At 56.9% G+C, this 18912-nt stretch overlaps 1 protein-coding gene across 50 annotated transcripts in view; it reads right to left on the reverse strand.

Annotated features, from left to right (window-relative positions):
- Positions 1 to 18912, reverse strand: part of CELF4 (CUGBP Elav-like family member 4) — a 293897-nt gene that overhangs the window by 18807 nt on the left and 256178 nt on the right. For 28 of the 50 annotated variants that reach the window (XR_011646035.1, XR_011646037.1, XR_011646034.1 and 25 more), the window contains exons 4-8: positions 7091 to 7219; positions 6532 to 6611; positions 6061 to 6204; positions 4727 to 4874; positions 2805 to 2954 (exon numbers count right to left, since the gene is read on the reverse strand). Coding sequence is in view for 45 of the 50 variants with exons in the window: in XM_058277209.2 (XP_058133192.1) it covers positions 2805 to 2954; positions 4727 to 4874; positions 6061 to 6204; positions 6532 to 6611; positions 7091 to 7219 (651 nt within the window). In the remaining 5 variants the exon portion in view is untranslated. The remainder of the gene's footprint in view (positions 1 to 2804; positions 2955 to 4726; positions 4875 to 6060; positions 6205 to 6531; positions 6612 to 7090; positions 7220 to 18912) is intronic. The other 22 variants (XR_011646036.1, XR_011646038.1, XM_058277205.2 and 19 more) reach the window with 1 other exon arrangement.

Raw genomic sequence — 18912 nt, forward strand, 5'->3', positions numbered from 1 at the left:
CTTGGCAGGTGCTGGCTGTGGGCAACAGCCTATGGTGGGTGCTGCCTTTGGTGACCAAGGCTGGTGATGACAAAATGGAAGAGGGTGGGGGGTGGGACAGATGCTCACCCGTAGGAGGCTCCAGCCCCATTGTGTTTGGGACAAACTGGATTATACAGGGTGCCAGAAAAAATTCCCCAACTTCCCTTTTGAGTTTTGATCCCTGAGTTTCCCAATAAAATTCCAGTAAAGCAATAGTACCTAGGCATCAGGGAGGTATTGCTGTCCCTTTCAGAGCAGAATGGGACAGAGAACCTTAGAGACAGCAGGACAGCAGATTCTATACCCCCTAGGGCCTGGGATGTAGCAGGGGAGCTGGGCCCAGGAAGGGGAGCTGAAGATGGGTCCCAATGCAGGCTCCTTCCTGTCTGGGGCTGTTCCAGCCAGGAGCTCCCAGAAATTAGGTGGTGGTGGTAGTCCTTGACTGGGTGGTCTCCTCTTCCTGTTCCCTTCCATCTGTCTCTTCACCAGTTTCTAAGCTCCCCGGAGACAGGCTATTTCTGAGTTGTCCTCTTTGGCTTCCCCAGCTACTCACCCACACAGCACCTTTATGCACATTAAAAGCAGTACCCTTGGGCAGGACATAACCTCCACAGGGCACATGGCAGCTCCACCCAGCACAGGGCAGAGATGTAGTAAGTGTGACCGAAGGAACCCACAAGTATTTTTTCTTGGTCTTCAACGTTTATGAGAGCCACCCCTTCAGGAGTGTTATGTGGAAGGAAAGGCCACACTGTGTGCTTCCAACATGATCTCAGTGAACAAAGAGGGGAGAACAGAGAGGCTACCTGGGGCTAGGAAGTGGAGAAAAGCATTTCTGAGGCCCCTCTGTACTTCTCTCTGCTTAACGACCGCCATTAGTAACTGCCAAAGAGTGAACATTTTGAAGGATCTCGCTCATTACAGTGGCTCCAAACTCCACATTTCAAGATGGTAAATTAAAAATTTTAATGCACTACTTTTCTCCTTTCCTTCCCTCCACCCCTCTCTCCTGCTCTGGCAGGGAATCATTTATGGGATGTGGCAAATTGTTGCAAATGGGGAAAAGAAATATTTCCAAATCCCATGGGGGAAATAGTTCACAGATGCTGGTGGGAGGTGGGAAAGGAATGGGTTGGTCAAGATCCAAGGATCCAGATGGGCTTGTGGGCAGGAAGGAGCAGGAATGAAGCCACCTAGAGGTCTTGGGAGTATATCTCCCAGTCCAGGAGCTTGAAATTGGGGAGTTTCTCCATCTCCAGCTTGCTAAGCCCTTCCCCTTCTGCCCCCACCAGTCTAGAGTCTTCATCCTTGACCAACACTCCAGATCCTTTGGCCCTACCTCTTCATTCTCCAGGCTTCTGTGGAACCTGCTCTGCAGACTGAGGAACAACTTGTGGGACAAACCCTGGGATGGAATCAAGAACTCCAAGTTCAAAGTCCAGAAATTCTCCTTCATTTCCCTCTAGCACTCTGCTGCTGGCAGAGTTTTTCAAAACCATGGGAGTCTGGGCCTCAGCCCAAACATTGAAATCAGAATTTAGGGAGCTTTTATAATGGCCTACAGTGGATTCAGAAGACAGTCTGGGTGGGGAGCACAACTCCACCCCCCTGCTGATGTGCCCCAGTCTGGCCTCCTCTGCTTCTGCTGGGCCAACCTCCTCATCACCCCCTGTGCCTGCCAGACAGGACCCCTTCTGCTTCTGCACTTCCAGGACAGCCCCCTCCACAGATGCGCTCTTGTTCATCCTTGCATCTCCAATCCTGTCCACCCGTTAAATTCTGATGTGAGTCTCTTCCTCAGAGAAGCCTTTTGGGGGGCTTCTTTAGACTACAAGAGAACTCTCCCTTCATCTGCATCCTTTGGCACCTCGAGAATGAGAGCATTCACTCTTGATTAAACGCTATTCTGCCTTATTGTCTCATTATTCTTTAGATAAATATTGTGTCCTTGACTGGACTTTGATCTGCTTGAAGAGAGGCCCTGCCTTCTTCCATCCAGGACAGACTGGGCACTTATTAATACTTCATTCATTCCACAACTCTGCATCATCCTCTGCTCCCCAGGAGAACTGCACTGTCACATCTCAATTACACTGCCCCTTGCTAGTCTACTCCATGGCTTTGGACCCAGGATCCTGCCCTAATGCCAGTCCATCCTCCAGACCAGAGAGAGGAGCTGCTTCAAGTCAACTAGACACTCTTACAACGTGTGAAGTGCTGAGTCTGAGTGGGGAAAAGTTAATCGGGAACAGGCCTCCTGGACCTTTCAGGGTGCCAGAGTTCACCAACCATTCCAACGGCAATGGCAAGTCCAGGAGCTGTCCGAGGTTCTGACCTGCTGTCCGAGGTGCTGACCAGAGTTCTGTGTACACCAAGGGACCAAACTGGTATGTTCAAGCCAGATAGCCAAGCCATTCACCTCCACTGCCTTCCCTAAAGAGTCTTTTCCTACTTAACACTAAATATCATTTGCTTTCACATCTTATGGGTCAAATTCATACCCAATTAACTTGCAGTTAGTAGTCTTACACCTAGCTGTATAATGGCACCCTGTCTCCTCTCCCCAGAAGGAACCCGAGGAATGGGGTTCTTCATCACCAACTAGGGTGGGATTTTGGTGAGCTCCTGTTGGACAACAGAAGTCTGGCTCTCCCAGATCAAATGTGGGGTCCCAACAAGGAACAGTTGGCAGGAGGAGTCCCTTTGTTATAACAGCAAGGGCAGGGATGGAATGGATGACGAGTGTGCTGTGTGGAGAAGAAAGGGCTGCTGGATATGCTTACCTGGGTAGGGGTGGATGCCATTGGCAAATACAGCTTCTGCAGCAGGCTGCCCATTGGCCTGTGGGGGGAGGCCGGTGAAGCCATTCACCCCAATGGGGGACGGGATGCTAGGCACAGCTGGTGCAGTGATGCCTGGAGGGGTGCTTCCACCTGGTGCCAGGGGATGGGAAGAGGTGAAGAAGGGGAGGCAAGCAGAAGAAAGGTGAAGAAAATCACCACACCAGCAGCTCCAACACCCTGACCCTAAGGGTGCAGGGATAGTCTTTTTTTTTTCAGGGATAGACTTGGACCTCACACAGCAGCTCAGTTGTACCTCAGATTATCTCCATGTCTGCAATGACTTCACCCATCCTAACTGTATCTATCTTTAAGGCAGAGTCCAAGTTCCACCTAGCCCAAGATGACTTCCCTGACCACACTTGCTCATCCTTGGACATACAACATGCACTATTCTCAATGCCCTTGACTTTGACCACAAATGGTCCTCCTTCAGCCTTGTTCCAGTCAGTGGCTCTTGTGCACCCCAGTTAAGTCAAGATGGGCTTGTTCTTGTTTAGCACCAAGGGGCTTCTAAGTTTCTGGCTCTGCTATCTTGTCTGGATCACTAAGGAGCCGATCTGCCTCCCCAGTAAGTTTTGTTGCTCAGGTAGAGGGGATCTTAATTCCAGTGTTCCCTTGTGGTCATTGCAGAATCCATACTCAGCTCTATCTCATATACAAAGTAGAAGGCTTGGCCTCCTCCATTTGAAGCAATGGCAGTGATCATAATGGTGAGGGTAAAGTCACATGACAATACCCTGTGCAAGGTGCAGATTGTTTGGTGGTTATACTGAGTCCCCAAAAGCTGGAAAAAGCCTTCCTTTATGTAAGAAGCAGAGTCTCTCTGGATGAAGTCCTGTGATTGACCCATTGCTGGGTTCATGAGTTTCCTTGAGGTTGGAAATCAGAGGTATGAGGATTGCCCAAGTTGGGCCCAGATATGACAGTCTCTTGTGGCTTTTAGCTGGGGTGGAAACAAGGACCCAATGGCCAGCTCCTGGGTATCAGAAAGGCTGCAGCTGTGGCCTGGGCACAGAGAACCAAGGAGGTTGGTGAATGAGGGTCTTGGGTACTGGGCCAGCCCTTGAGATTAGACAAGGGTTCCTCTACTTTGAAACCATTGACATTTGGGATCGGATAATTCTTGGTTGTAGGGGGCTGACCTGGGCATTGTAGGATGTTTAGCAGCATCCCTGGCCTCTACCCACTAGATTACAGTAGCAACACTCCCCCAGTTGTGACTGCCAAAAATGTCTCTGGACATTGTCATATACCTCTTGGGGGGGGGGGGGGGAGGGCACAAAATTTGCCTCTAGTTGAGAATCACTAGACTGGACAACAGCAAAGACTTAATCAGAAACATATTTTGTGACCCCTTGTCCTTTCATAGCTCTTGTGGTTCTTCTCTCTAGCTTTTTCTATAGTTGTCTTAGAAGAAGCCAGTGGATCCAGGATGGGCTAAAGGGAAATGAAAAGAAAGGGCTCCTTATGTGCTTGGAGCAAGAGACTGAACAAGGCCACAGAACGGGCAGGGCTCTTCTCCCCTCACACTTCAAAGGCTGATGTTGTTCTTTCAGTTTCTTTCTGGAGATCTATTGTTAGTCGAGATAGAGATGATTTCATCCCTGGCATGGCTAAACAACTGGAGCTAAATTCTTACTACCCTGAAATCATATCATGGACTGCATGAGGCCCACAGCCCATCTCTTCTCTGGTGCCCATTTTTGAGATAAACTGCTAGAGGATGGGGCCTACTTAGGCCTGGACACCATGTGCTGTTGCCACAGTGTGGTCCCAGTGGCAGTCAGAACGGGCCCAACAGAAGGTCTAGCTGGGCCTAGCTGCTCTCCCGCCAGGCCCCGTGCTGCTACCTGCCGACTCACCTGAGGTTGGGGTCATGGGTGCGGCCGCGAGGCCATTCATGTTGAGGGCTGCCATCTGCTGCATCTGGGCGGCGGCGAAGGCAGCCATGGGGTTCAGGTAGCCGCCCTGGGCGACGGAGGCCATGAGGGCTGCTTGCTGCTGCATCAGCTGGGGCAGAGGGAGTGCAAAAAATATCACGTGCTTCCAGGGGGGTCACCCTCCCCACCAGGGGCTGGGTCCAGAGAGCAGCCTCCCAGGTCCTGGAGGCCAGGGAGCCCGTGTGGCTCCCCGCCCCACTACCCCCCCAGAGAGCCAGAGGAGATGCCTCCCCGATTCCTGGCCCTTAGTCCTCAATGGCTTCTAGAGAGCCCCTCCCTGTGAGATGACCGCATTCAGCAGTAATGGCGAGGTCTTTGGGGCTCTACTACAGAAGGCAGGCAGGGGGGCTGCTCCCTCCATGTGTGCTGGTCAGACTGGATGTGTAAGGTCTGCCATTTGTGGGGACGTGATGCCCAAAGCACAAGGGACATGGTGGATGCACCTCTAAGTGATTAACTTAGCCTGGGTTTCTGTCCAAAACGGTTCTGACTTGTTCTGATGGATGGAAGTGACAGGAGAATCAGAGACTAGAACTCCAGGCAACACCAGTGTTCTCACTAAGGTGAGTGGGACTGAGGAAACTGTTAAACTGGTCAGGACCAGACACTGCTGCAGAAGGAGGCGAGCTCATATGTTCAGACCCAGAACCTCAGTGCCACCCGTGTGGGGGCTATGGTTCCAAGATGGGAAGCAGCCAGGGGAGCCGCTGGCAGAGCAGCCCTTTGGAGAGGAAGGTGGAGAGCCAGGAGCCTGAGGCGGGGCTGGGGCGAGTGCCTGGCAGTGTGGGTGTGATAAGCCTCACTGGGCCACAGCCAGGAGTGACCAGAAGGCCTGGGGACCCCTTTCCAGGGAGCAGGTGGGGGAGGGAGAAATGGTGGCAACCTGACACAGGGAGCCCCGCCCCAACCAGCCCTTCCTGAGTTCGGCTTTGATTTGCCTTTGGCTTTGATTTGGCATGGGGCAGTATCCCACCTCTGCCTGCTGCTCGGGCCAGAGGTCTTCTCTCTGGCTTCTCCCCTTCTTAAGGACCAGGACATTTGCCCACCCCCGACTGGATGAGCCTTCCTTAAGCCCCCCTGTCCTCCATTCCCTGGGCTCATTCACAGTTCCTCCTCACTCCCTGGGCAGAAGCAGCACTTTTTTTGCGCCACTCACACAGCCACGTCTCCCTGCTCTCAGGGACTCCGCGGGGTGTAGGCTGGAGGATTGCTGCCCCCGCCCGCCCGCCCGGCCGCCCTGCTGTGCCCCCACTTACTGCCTGCGCGTAGGCGCCGTAGGCCCCGAAGGGGATGGCCATGGGGTTGAACATGCCCATCTGGCCAGCCATCTGCTGCATTCGCCGCATCGTGCGCTCCTTGTCGGTGTCGGCGAACTTGACCACCAGACTGGACGAGGCTCCCTGCGACAGGGACGGCGCGTGAGACCTCGCAACCCCAGCTCCTCCTCCTCCTCGAGCTGTCCCGTGCCTCTGCCCCGGGCCCACCCTCCTCTCCGCGGGGCGCTACAGGGGCGACAAGCATGGGCGCTCGCCCAGAGATCTGGGGTCTTCACCCCACCGCGGACGTTTTCTCTCCGGGTGCCCTGGCGCCAGTTCCTTAAACTCTCTGGGCCTCAGTGTTCTGGCCTGAGAGATGGGGGTAACGGGTCTGACCGTGCGCGAGGGACCCTGCGGGTGCTGGGGGTCTGGGTGCGCCGCCGGTCCGGGCCCAGGGTCCGCCGCACTCACCGGCATGGTCTGGCTGCCGTGCAGGGCGTTGATGGCGGCCTGCGCCTCGGCGTGGGAGGAGTACTTCACAAAGGCGCACCCTGCGGGGATGGGAGAGGCTGAGCCACGGCCCGAGGGCCCGGAGCAAGGCCAGGAGAGGGGGCCCGACCGAGAGGCGGGGCGCACGAGGGGCTGAGGGGCAAGGGAGCGTCCAGATGAAAGCAGAATGCGAGAGCCACAGAGGCAGAGACACAGAGAGTCCGAGATCGAGAGACAGAAGAGGGCACGCAGAGACAGAGCCGGGCCGGCCCGGGGACTTAAAGCGCCCTTAACTCTCCCCGTCCCTGCCGGGCCTGGAGGGACCCCATCTCCGCCCAGGGCGAAGCGCCGCCGTCCCTTCTCCCAGCCCAGGCTGCCTCGCCTCTTCCAGGCAGCCTTTCCAGGCTCACCCGTCTGGGAGGGCACCCGGCAGCCGAGGCCTGGGCGGGCAGCGGAGGGGGGAGGGCAGGAGACTTCCCCACGCCCCGCCCCGCTACGCCACGCCACGCCCCCCGTTCCGCCCTGCCACGCCCCCGCGCACCCTTGCTGTTGCCGTCGGGCCCGCGCAGGATGGTGCACTCCTCGATGTTGCCGAAGGCTTCGAAGAGGCGGCGCACGTCGTCCTCGGACTGTTGCTTATTGAGCATGCCCACGAAGAGTTTTCTATCTTCTGGAACAAAATTAGGAGATGCTTACCCAGGCCGGGGGACAGGCGGCGCGGGGGCGGGGCGCCGGGAGAGGGAGGGGGCGGGAGGGGGCGGGAGGCGGCGGGAGGGGCGCAGAGCCGAAAGGTAGGGGCGATGAGGAGAGGGGGCTGTCTAAGCCGGAGGAGGAGGAGCAACAGAGAAAGGGAGGAGCTGGAGGTGCAGGAGGAAGGACGGGGTGCAGTGGGAGCTGGCGAGGACCCGCGGCCTCCTCCGGCCCCCAGCCTGGTGTACTCCAGTCCACGCACGCACACTCGCCCGGGCAGCCCCGCGTTCCTTTCTTCGCTCTTCTTAAACACACCAGCATCGCCAGCCACCTGCCACTTTCAGCCATGACCTGCTAGTCTCCTCCGCAGGGCCTTTGCAGATGCTGTACCCTCTGCTGGAGCGCCCTCGCCCCCCCCAATTCACAAGGCCGACTCCTCTTTCTCTAGGTCCCAGCTTAAATCTGCCTCCTCAGCGAGGCCCTCGTCCACTGCGCACATTTCAAAGGACAATTATTTACTGCTCTGCCTGCGTAGTACTCTCTGTCTAGCCCCCACCCTGCTTGTCTGCTCCGTAGGGGAAGGGACCAGGCCTGTCTGCTGGAAAAGCAGGGCTTGGCACATGGGCGAGCGAGTACAGAGGCGTGGAATGAATGAAGGACGAATGAAGGTCGTGCCCAGGGCCTACCTCCTTTCTGCCTCGCCTGTGTTTCCCTCAATTGGGTGCCCCCTCCTTCACCTGCGCCCTCCCCCCTCCCCCGTTCAGTGCCGGGCCCTTTGGGGGAGCCTGTTCCTGAAGGCTGGGCTCCCTCAGCAGTCCCCAGAGCCCTGGGGCCACACTGTATGCTGAGAGCCAAGTGGCCGGTTGAACCCACTCAACCGAACGCTCAGGGGTGACGGGGGCATGTTGTGCCTCGTGTCAGCTTGTAATTTACTAAATGACTACAAAATGAGCTCCCGTCCCACATGCTCTTAACTGCAGTGTGACTTCTTCCAGCCTCTCCCCCTGGGAGACAGGTCTCTCTTCTCTTCCCTCTCCTTGAGGCTGGGTGGGGCCTGTGGCTCTAACCAAAACAAAGTGAGGCCAGGCGGCTTCAGAGGCTAGGTCAGCTAGGTCATTAAAGGGATACGGCTTCCACCTCTTGCTTCTGGGATGCTTGCTTTGGAAATGCCAGCCACCATGCTGTGGGGAAGCAAAAAGCCTGACTGGAAGGGACCCCAGCTGACAGCCAACCAGATGTGTGGGAAGGAGTCCTTGGGTGACCCCAGCTCCCAGCCGCTGAGTCTGCCCGCCGAGGCCCAGACATCCTGGAGGAGGCTAGCCTTGCAGGGAGGGCCTGTCTGAATTCCTGCCCCACAGAATCAGGAGCATAGTGGATGGCTGTTTCACGCCACTGAGTTTTCGGGTGAACTTAGGCAGTCGGGGTAATGGAAACGGTCTCGGTGGTGGCAGCACTTGGGCGCTCCCTAGTTGTTTAACTCCTGAATGCACACAAAGCCACAGCTGTGGAAATGCAGACCCCAAAGACTGCTTATGGCCATGTGCTCATGGTTTCCTCTGCGCACAAGGACACACCAGGCCCCAGGTCCCTCTGTGTTCAGGGTGGTGGCACGTCTTGCCCCTCTGGAGCGTTGCCCATACCGACACTGGCAGGAGAGCTGGCCTAGAGCTGAGGGGCAGTGTGGGTACTGGAGCAAGGTGGAGGACTCCAGGCCTGCACTCTCTCACACACCAACCTGGTGTCCTTCCCTTCAGAAAGCTCTGGACCTGTCTGCACCCCTCAGCCTAGATACCCCCAGCACTGAGCGTGTGCACAGTGATGCAGCGGTCCTTGGTCTGCTTCCTTCCCTGCCCTGCAGGATATCCTTGCCAATTCCTGTCACCAGCTCTGGGTCAGGACGCCAGCCTGGCCCTGTGCCCTTGGTGGGCTTCAGCCAAAGCTCTGGGCTGCCCAGCTGGGCCTGGAGGCCCCACCATGAGCCCCGCCCTGGGCTGCTCTGCCCAGCTTCTGGACACATCCATCTCCAGGGCCTCAGAAGTGGCCCATGTAGCCCAACATCTCCAAGCTCTGGGGTAGGGCAGCAGGGACTGGGAAACCAGAGGAAGACACAGAGACATATGGGTGAAGCTGAGGAGGCACCAGAGGAGATAGATGGCGTTGGCGCAGACAGGGGAAGGGAAAAGGGGAGAGGAGGCAGAGGAAAAGGCATTGGAAACAGAGAGACAAAGAGCAGAGAAAAAGGAGATGGGCAGAAAGGCAGGACACAGATAGCAGAGAGAGAGAGGAAGAAGCCCTTGTGCTTGACTCCTGGAAGCAACAGCAGCATTTTACATGAAGTGCAAGGGGGCTTTGAAAGCCTTGGGTGGAGTGCTTGGAACTCTGCTCCAGGCCCAGCGCTCTGTGTCTCTCCCCCACAGCTCAGCTCCCAGAGTCTGCCAGTTGAAAGCAGCCCTTGGAGTCAAGGTTCCGAATGAATGGGATTTCCGGAAAGTCTGCCACCTCTTTCTCCTGGGTGCTCCTGCTTTAAAACCCCATTTCCTCTGTTGGAAAGAAGGAGGCAGGAAAGAGAAGGCACCCTCCTCTGCTCGTGCCTGATTAAATGCTGGGCCACAGCTTTGCGCCTTCTCCTCTCCTGACGTCTGAATATATTCCTGTATTATCATTATGACAGCTTCCTGATTGCATTAAAATTCACCCACATGTGCCTTTCTATCCAGCCACTTCCCTATTGCCAGATTTCCCCTCCTCATGCCTTCTCCCCCTCCCCTGAAATCTTCCTTTACTGCGCAGTTCTCAGTCTAGGCCTGAACCCCTTGTACGTGGGGCCTTTCTAAGCATGTAGGCTCCATCTCTTCCTGCCCATCCTGACTTACCCAGAGACTTACAACTAGGAAGACTGTAACAAACCCAAGAAATCTGGCTCTGGACTTACTTCCTCCAGGAGGTATCCTCATATTGACCCCACTAACTCAAAAACAAAATTTCCCCCAGGATCCTCAAATGTGTTCAGTTTGCATTCTTCACTTCCAGTTGGGTTTTTACTGTGGAGTGATTCTTGCAGACCCTGGCCTGGGAGAATGGGCCTCTTGCCAGGCCCCCGAACTCACTCCCCAGCTCCCCTGCCTCCCATATCTCAGTTTCTAGGCCTATCAAATGAGCCTTCCTCAGGTGGCAGTTGCCAGGATTCCAAGAGAGGCTACAGGGACAGTGCCTGGCAAGCAGTAGTAACGGTGATTATCACCATTCCTCAGAAGATGTTGGGCCACACGGGAGGAAGAGGAGATGGGGTGCCAGTCCCCTAGAGTGAAGAGGTAGTGGTCACGGGGGGAAAGGCCAGAGGACATACAACTTGGTGGAGGAGCACTTGAAGTAACAGGTTTCCTGGACTCTGAGGCTGTGGCTGACAAGCTGAGAGGGACACCCTCACCCTGTCCCTACCACCCTTACCCTCCTCCCTCTGGCTGCTTCCCTGAGGCACTGACCCCAAGCTATGTCAGATGACCAACGGGATCACTTGGTTGGTTTCTGGCATCTGATGTCAACCTAGCCAGAGTCTCAGAGAATGACTCAGTTTCCCTCGCTAGTCTTCCTAACTCCAGTCACCCTTGACCACAGCCCATCTGCCTGAGTCCAGAATCCCCGGGAGACCTCAGCTCCATGCCCATTACCTTCTATACCCAGAGGAGGGTGTCACTGCTTCCCAAAAGAGATGTTCAGGCAGGTGCTGCTGGAGCTCCAGGGAAGGTCCCTGAGACCCCGTGGAGCCCCCCGAGGTATGGTGAGCATCTGGAGACTGGCAGGACTGTCGCCCAGTCTACTCCCCTCAGCAGAGTCCTGCTCAGCTCCCGGGGCCAAACCCAGTGCCCGGCCCAGGAAAGCATTTGGCTGTCAGGCAGCACAGGCTCTGCCGGAGTCCTGCTGGGTCGCATGCACAAGTATCTGGAAGTGCCCCGGCTCTCAGGTCTTCACCAGGGTCCTCCGATCAAGGGGTGGGGCAAGGGGAGCAAGAAGAGGGAGCTGGTGCAGTCAGTCAGCTGCTCTGAGCACCTGCTCTGTGCCAGACACTGTTCCAGCACTGCTTTGACAGCAGTGAACAAGAGAGGTGAATCTGCTCCCTGCGGCTGCCATCCACAAAATACAATTCCCCAAACTAGACAAGGGCCGACAAGGCTGCCACCTGGTGGCCCCAGAACTGGTGTGCCTCCACCAGGTGAACAAGGCCACAGAGTGGCAGAGCTGGCAGTACCCTGGAGAGCACCAAGGCTCTCCCTGCTTTTCAGGTGAGGAGACCCAGGAGGCTCCAGGACTCACAGCTGGGGCCTGGACTAAACCCAGTCTCTTTGGGCCTTTTGAGTTCTCAATCCCTCAACCCCTTCCTGCTGCCTCTTTTAAAATGTTAGGAGGTAGCGGATGTGGCTCAAGCGGTTGAGCTCCCACCTCCCACATGGGAGGTCCCAGTTTCAGTTCCCAGTGTCTCCTGAAAAAAAAACAAAAATGAAAACGAACAACAAGAAAAGCAAAATGAGAAAACCAACTCAGGGAAGCCGATATGGCTCGGTGGTGGAGGGCTGGCTTCCCACATACTAGGCTCCGGGCTTAATTAAAAAAAAAAAAAGTGTGGGCCAGTGTCTGTGGGAAAACGTGGGGGTCTGGGTAGCAGGAGTGTGACTCCCCAGCAGGGCTGGATGGCAGAGGCAGGTTCTAGTGCCAGCACTGCCAGACCCAGAAGGGGCAGCTCTACTTTCTGTGTCCAAATGTCCCACCACCACTGGGGAGTGGGCATGGTCTATACCTCTCCTCCCAGGATCCAGGGGTGGGGAAAGCCCATAAGAGAGTGGATGGGGAGAGCACAACGTTCTGCCTGGTGACAGTGTTTATTGCCACTGCTGGAAAGGCTGTGTCAGAGCACCTGGCATCCTTCCTGGGTCAAATTTCTGATGACTCCTTCAGTGTTTATTGAGCACTTACTGTGTGCTTGGGACTTGGCTGAACTCAGGGTCTGAGATTCTCCCTGGAGAATCCAAAGTCCTTTGGTCCTTGGGCTGCAGAGCCTGTGCCTGATGCCCCTGGTTAGAGGGGACAAATGAGCCTGGTCTCCACACCCATAGCACCCATAGCTCCACACCCAGGCTTGTAGGCTGAAGGGATCACTGTGGGGAGTGGGAAGAGGCCACACCCTGAGGGCTTCCAGGGGGAGGTGGGTTGGAGGTGTGGTGTCCAGGAGACAGATGCAGAGGGCTCCAGGCCCACAATGGAATTTGAGCAAAGGCTGAGAGGAGGAAAGGACCCTTTGGCTGCCTTTTCCACTGGCCCCCAAGCCGTCCCCGGCCAGCACTGTGCTTGCAGGAGGGAGAACTGGCAAAGTTGATTTTGCTTTTCCTGCTGCCCCTGCCTGCTCCCCAGGCCCCTGGCACTCGCCTCTCATTCCTCTGGCATTGGGACTCTGTTTTATTTTCCCCTAATCCCAATCTAACTCTGAGCTTTGCTTTGCCAACCTACAGAAAGCATCGTGCGGCCCTGCCAGGAACCCACAGGTGCTCAGGGTGGCCGGGCAGAAGGGGGAGCCCAGACAGCAGTGAAGCAATGCATGTGGTGAGGCCTCCGCTATAGGACAGGCCGGGAAGAGGGACCTTTCAGGGATGTGCCCCAGGGACCCCCTCTAATCCTGCAGGGTGCGTGGGCTCCTGAGTTGTTTTGCCAAATGCTAGCACCCCGGCTCTAAAGCTCAAATTCTGGTTTAATTTTCAAAATCTGATTCGTTCATTCCCATTGGCATTAGACAATATTTCCTGCTTAAGGATAGACTGCTGCTGGGGCACTGTGAATGATGTTCAGATGGCTAATGCCTTTTAATGGAACAATAGATTTTTCCTATTCTCTTCCCTCCAGCTACTAAGGGAAGGCTTGGGAGGCGGGAGCTGGGCAGAACCCTGGGACCACAGCCTGAGGTGGAGAGTAAATGGCTCTGAGGCCTTTGGCTGGTGGGTGTGTAGAGGGGCTGCTGGGAGGCATGGGGCAGGGCTAGATGGGGGGTGCAGGGCCAGACCAGCAGGGGACACTGGGGAGCCTGGAGGCTCAAGGGCAGTTTTGGGGAGTGGGGAGAGAATGCCAGACCTTCACAATGACAGGTTGAGGGTTTCTCTTTTGCTCCAGGAACTTTGGCCCTGTGGGTGGGCAGGATAGGGCAAGAGTCCAGAGCCCCAGAGCCCCACATGCTCCCCCTTATCTGCCCACTCTGGAGAGGGGCCAGCCAGGCAGAGCCAGGGGCCCTGGGTGCTCTCGGGCTGTTGGTTCACTCTGCGGCCAGGGGACTCCCCGGGGCACCTCCTGGATCTCAGGGCCATCTGCCCTCCCTGGTCAAGAGCCCACAGGCAGTGAGTCTGAGGGCAGAGGTGCTGTCCCTTCTCCCTAACTTCACGTGAGTAGAAGGGGGCACCTGTAGAGGGGAGGGGCCTCCTCCAGATGGCAGCTGATGCTGTTGGTCAAATCTTCCGTCTGCCACTCACTGCCTGTGTGACCTTGGGCTCCTCACATACCTTCTCGGGACCTCAGTTTCCTCCTCCACAAAAGGGGGACAATAATAGCACACACCTCTTAGGACCACGGGGAAGATTAAAGGAGTTAAGGTTTGTGCAGTTTTTCGCACAGGGCCTGGCTCAGAGTAAAGGCCGACTAACTGCTAGTTCTTACGAGTGTTGAACCATTTCCACGGCTCACCGCAGGGGCAGTCCAAAGGAAGTGGATGGACACGAGCTGGTGGTGTGGGGATGCTCCCACCCCCCAGGGATGTGGAAAAGACCCCCGGGGAAGGTTGAACTAAACAAAGTCATGCCAGCTGAGCCAGCCTGAGAAACCTGGTCTCCTTTCACATCTCCCAGACTAAAGTTCCAGGGGTCCCCGCCTCCTCCATGAGGCCTTCCTGGATTGAGCCAAAACAGGATCCTTTCCCCCACTTCCCCCAAGCTATACTGAGCACCCCTGTGTGCTATTCGGTGAATTCTCCTGGTCCAGCCTGGTCAAGCACCAGTCCTCATCCAAAGGGACAGGCAAGGATCAAGCAGAATGGTCTGAATCTAAAGTCATGCAGTTTTCGAGGTTGTCTGACCACCTCCCAAATCCAGCCTCCTCTGACTTCTCTGTCCACCCTGCTAGAGTCCCCTCACTCCCCCAAGGGGTAACACATAGTCTCAGGCCTGCTTTCCAAGTAGGGGGTGCAGGGCAGGGCTGGGAGCCTGCACCCCACTTCTTTTGGTGCCTGAGAACCCACCATTGTCTGGGGTGAGTGAGGACCGACTCCCAGTATCACTGTCCACACCAGGCACATCCAGGGACTGGGTTTGGATCCCTCTGCAGCCACCTGGCCTGGTCACCGTCCTGAGAGCTGGTCCCTTCTCCTGGGACGTGGAGTCCTGGGCCAGGCCCCAGGAGGGCTGTCAGCTCCGGAGCTGCGCAGCAGAGGCGCGACCGTCCCTCACCCCCCGCTGTGTCAGAACTGGGAAGAGAGCTGGGCCAGAGCTGTCTTCCTGAGGATGAAAGCTTTCCTGCCTGGGAAGAAGCTAAAGGAGACATCAAACCCGATCAAAGGCTGCTGGGGCTGGGTGGTGTGGACGGGGCTCCCGGGGACCCTGCTCTCCTGTGGATGCAAGTGAGGACGTCCCTGGCTCTGGCCCTGGGGAGGCAGCGCTGCGCCAGCCTTGATCTGCCTCAATGCTGGGGGCGGAAGGAGGCAGGGTGCCCGCGTCCAGGGCCCTCTCTGGCATATTCCGCCGCTGGCGCTACCTTCCAAACAAATTCTCACCGTCGGACAGTGCTCCTCCTTTCCCCCACTGTCTCCCAGCTTCCACCCTGCCCCTCTGTGCGCTGCTCTCCGCACAGCAGCCCGAGGGCTCAGTTAAAATCCACACCTGCTCCTGACTCTCCCCTGTTCCTAGAGTTAGCCTAAGTCTTCCAGGGACCTGTAAGGGGCTCCCCCATCTCCCCACACCGCATGGCCCTTCTGACCCCAGCTCCCCTGCCCTCTTTGGGCCCTTCATCTCTCTGCTCCAGGGCGAGGCCTCCAGGCAGGTCCTGCCCCAGGACACTGGCACTTGTGGGTCCTCCCCGGGGCCACTGCTGTCTGCAGGGCCCACGTCCTCACCTCCTAAGAGCCTTGCACCAAATGTCACCCTCTGAGTGCGGCTTCCTGAGCACACTAATTAGAACTGCAACCTTTGCACTCCCTGCCCCCTTCCTAAAAGGTTCCCCATAACACCTGCCACTTACGGGACACAATTATGTCTTCATTCTTTGCCTCTCTCCCATAGAGGCAGGGTTGTGTGTCTACTTCATTTAGTGCTAAATGCCCAGTGCCTAAAAGTGCCAGACGGGTAGTAGATGTTCGGTGAACATTTGTTGACATCAATAAATGAATGTATTTGCTCTATGAGTATTGAGGGTGGAGTCACTATAGGCGTGGCACAGAGGTGGTTGTGAGGACAAGACACCAATCTACCCCTGGAAATCCTTGGAAAGAAAAAAATGTCCCCAAAGATGAGTGGACAACAGCCTCAGTGCAGTGGGGGGAGGGGGAGGGCCCTAAAAGGCTTGAAGAGCTGGGCCTATAGGCTGCAAGGACAGGGCTTGCCAAGTGGACAAGGCAAAGGGCAGGCATGGCAGACCGGGGGAGGTGGAGTGGGCATGTGGGAGGGGGGGCAGTGGTGGATCCCCATGCACATGTAAGCACAGACACCACACCTGCACACACCCACACACGCACACCCACACCCACACCTACACACACCCACACACACCCACACACACAACTGCACACACACACCTGCACACCCACATACCCACACACGCATACTCCCCCACACACCTGCACACACGCACACCTGCACACCCACCCCCACACACACGTACTCCTGCACACACGCACACTTGCACACACGCACACACACGCACACCCCTTCTTCCAGTCCTCCAGCCACTTGAGAGAGCTCAAGGCCCAAAGACTGCAGCCTCGCCTCTGACTCAGACCCTGGGCCCGTCTCCTTGCCCGGGCCCACCCTCACCCCTGCCATGGCCGTCCTTGACCAGCTTAGCTCCCTGCTCCACAGCACCGGTGGGTTCTTCTCAGGGTCTCTGAGCCGGCACTGCGTGGGCCACTCAGCACCTGCCCCTGCCCAGGGATCCCTGGTACCCCCGCCCAAGGCCACGGCTCAGAATCACGCCCAGAAGGTGGTGAGAATAATGGCGAGATCAGAATCAATGTGGCTCTCATCTAGGGAGCAGTGCCTATGATCCAGGCTACTAGGAGAAAAGTGCTCGGCAGGCGTGGTGGGTTCTCACTGTTCCCGCCGTGCAGATAAAGAGTCTGAGGCGCAGAGCGGCTAAGCAGCTTCCCTGAGCTCACATACCCAGGTACCGGCGAAGCGGGGCTCACACCCAGGTGGTGTGAACCTAGCTGTGCTCTCAGGTCGCTCTTCCTTCCCAGTGGGACACAGTGCTCTGGGTTCTTGTTCACCCTCTTCTCCGCCTGCCTCACTGCACCTGCACGGACAACTGGCCAATTGCCCATAAGCCGCATTGCTGTGCAAGCGCCAGGGTCCTGGCTCAGGGCCCAGAAGGGTGAATGGATGGGGTCAGCTCCAAGAGCGTAGCTCCCATCGATTCCTGCCAACCTGGGTGCCCCCAGCTCTGCCTCAGCCCCTCCCCAGAGCTTCTTCCCAAAGCTCCGGCTGTTCCAAACTGTCCTGTGGGCCCAAGGAGGTGATGTTCTTCCCTGGTAAGTCCTCAGGTCCTCCCTGCCCTGGGATCTAGGGTGAAGGCATCTTCTCCCCTCCCCACCAGGGCTCTCTGACCTGCCAGCGCGATCACCTTCAACTGCAATCCCTTCCCCCAACCCCAAAAGCCTTTCCCTGCCCCCTGGTCCCTGGTCAGGGCAAAGCTGTGGTTCCTGAGATGGGGGTCCTCCATGGCCTCGGGTGGGGGGAACGACACACTCACTGCATGATTGGGGACACAGACGCACCTTCGAGGCCCATGGACAGCTCCTCCGCCCTGAAAGGTGATGGACAGGCTTGGGGACCCTGAGTTGGGCAGAGGCTGGCCCTGAGCGCTGGGGACTCGATTCTGGGGGAGAGGTCTGGGGGCCACACTGGCTGCCCCCTTGGCTGCCCCCTCTTCCGGCCCTCCCACTCCCTCGCTCCTGGGAGGCTGGACTGTTTCATGGCCCTAGGTGGAAGTCACCTTTTGCAGGCAGCAGCGCATGGCCATCTCTCCAGGAACTGCTTTTACATTTGATCTGCTCCGTTATCCTCACCAGGCATGCAGCACAAGGCAGACCGCCCTGGAGTTCTGCAGGGACTTCTCGGCCGCCGAACCCTGTTGTCTAATGGGGTTTCCCCTGGCATCTGGCACACACTCCAGCATCTAACCCATCACAGGATAATTTATAGCAAATGAGGCCTTTTTTCCTTTACATCATGTGGGAGCATAAATTATGGCCAGTTTGTCCTCAGCTCTCAAGGAGACAGACAAAGCAGGGATTTATTCCAGCAAGGGGAGGCGGTTTCTGCAGGAGATAGGTTGGGGCAGTGTGGTCCGCAGATGAGGAGGGGGTGTGGGGAGGAGGGACCAAAGAAGGCCATTAAAGGCATTTCACTGACAGGGCACTACTCGAGGAGGCCACTTCCAGCCATTTGTGACAATTACGGGAGCAGGGGCTGGTCAGGTGAGCAGCCACAGTGATGAGGCTGCAGGATAGTCAGCTGTGCAAGGGGAACCCTGCCTGCAGATGACCATGTCCTCTAACACCTGCCACGGGTGAGTCTCCTAGCTGTGGCTCAACATCCCACCACTACCAAGAGAGTGAGGGTGGCCATGGGTCTCCCTGGCCCCGTGCTGTCACCAGAGACACAAGGCAGAATGCAATACCAGGGAACTCGAGAAGACCTCCTGCCCCTTTGCCCCAAGGCCCATCTTTTTATTGAGGGTGGAGCTTGGCTTCCTGCGGGGTGGTGCTGGAGAGATGGCACCTGCGCTGTCAACAGCCCACTGCCTGTCTTCCTTGGGGCCTGTAAGGTCTCAATGTCCACATTTCTTACGTAATACAGGAAGAATCACACTTCAACCCAGCATGACTGGCCTGAAGGCTGCAGCTACCCAGCCCATCCCCACCTCCTGGGCACTGTGTTGAGCACCTCTGTAGACCATGCATGGGAGTGGGGTCTTTAGGGTGTCCCTGGTCCAGCCTCCTCCAATATGAGCCAATGGGGGCGGGGATGTGTGTGATGCTTCCCAAGCACCTGGCAGAATGCCGCACAAGACCCCTGAGGCTGCCAAGGCCTGCAGCCATGGGAGCAAGTTCTGGCTCGTATGTCTCCCTGAATCTGTGCAGAGCCCAGGTGGTGCCCCGAGAGCACCCCACTTCCTCAGGAGAGGAACAGCAGAGCGTTTGGTGGATCTCACTACCAGCTGTGTAGGAAAATCCCCCAGGGGCTTTCTGAGATACAGATTGGAGTGACTGGTCTGGAGCCCAGCATCAGTGTTTTGTTTTTTGGAAGCTGCCCAGGTATACACCTGCAGCCAGGCTGCTCCCGGCCATCTCTCCTTGGGCCACGTCTCTGGCCTCCGCCAGCCCACAGGAGTTCAGTCCCTCAGATGGCCAGAGGCTGGGAGGGACCTAGAGCC

Source organism: Dasypus novemcinctus, chromosome 16 (genome assembly GCF_030445035.2).
Source record: "Dasypus novemcinctus isolate mDasNov1 chromosome 16, mDasNov1.1.hap2, whole genome shotgun sequence".
Classification (NCBI taxonomy): domain Eukaryota; kingdom Metazoa; phylum Chordata; class Mammalia; order Cingulata; family Dasypodidae; genus Dasypus; species Dasypus novemcinctus.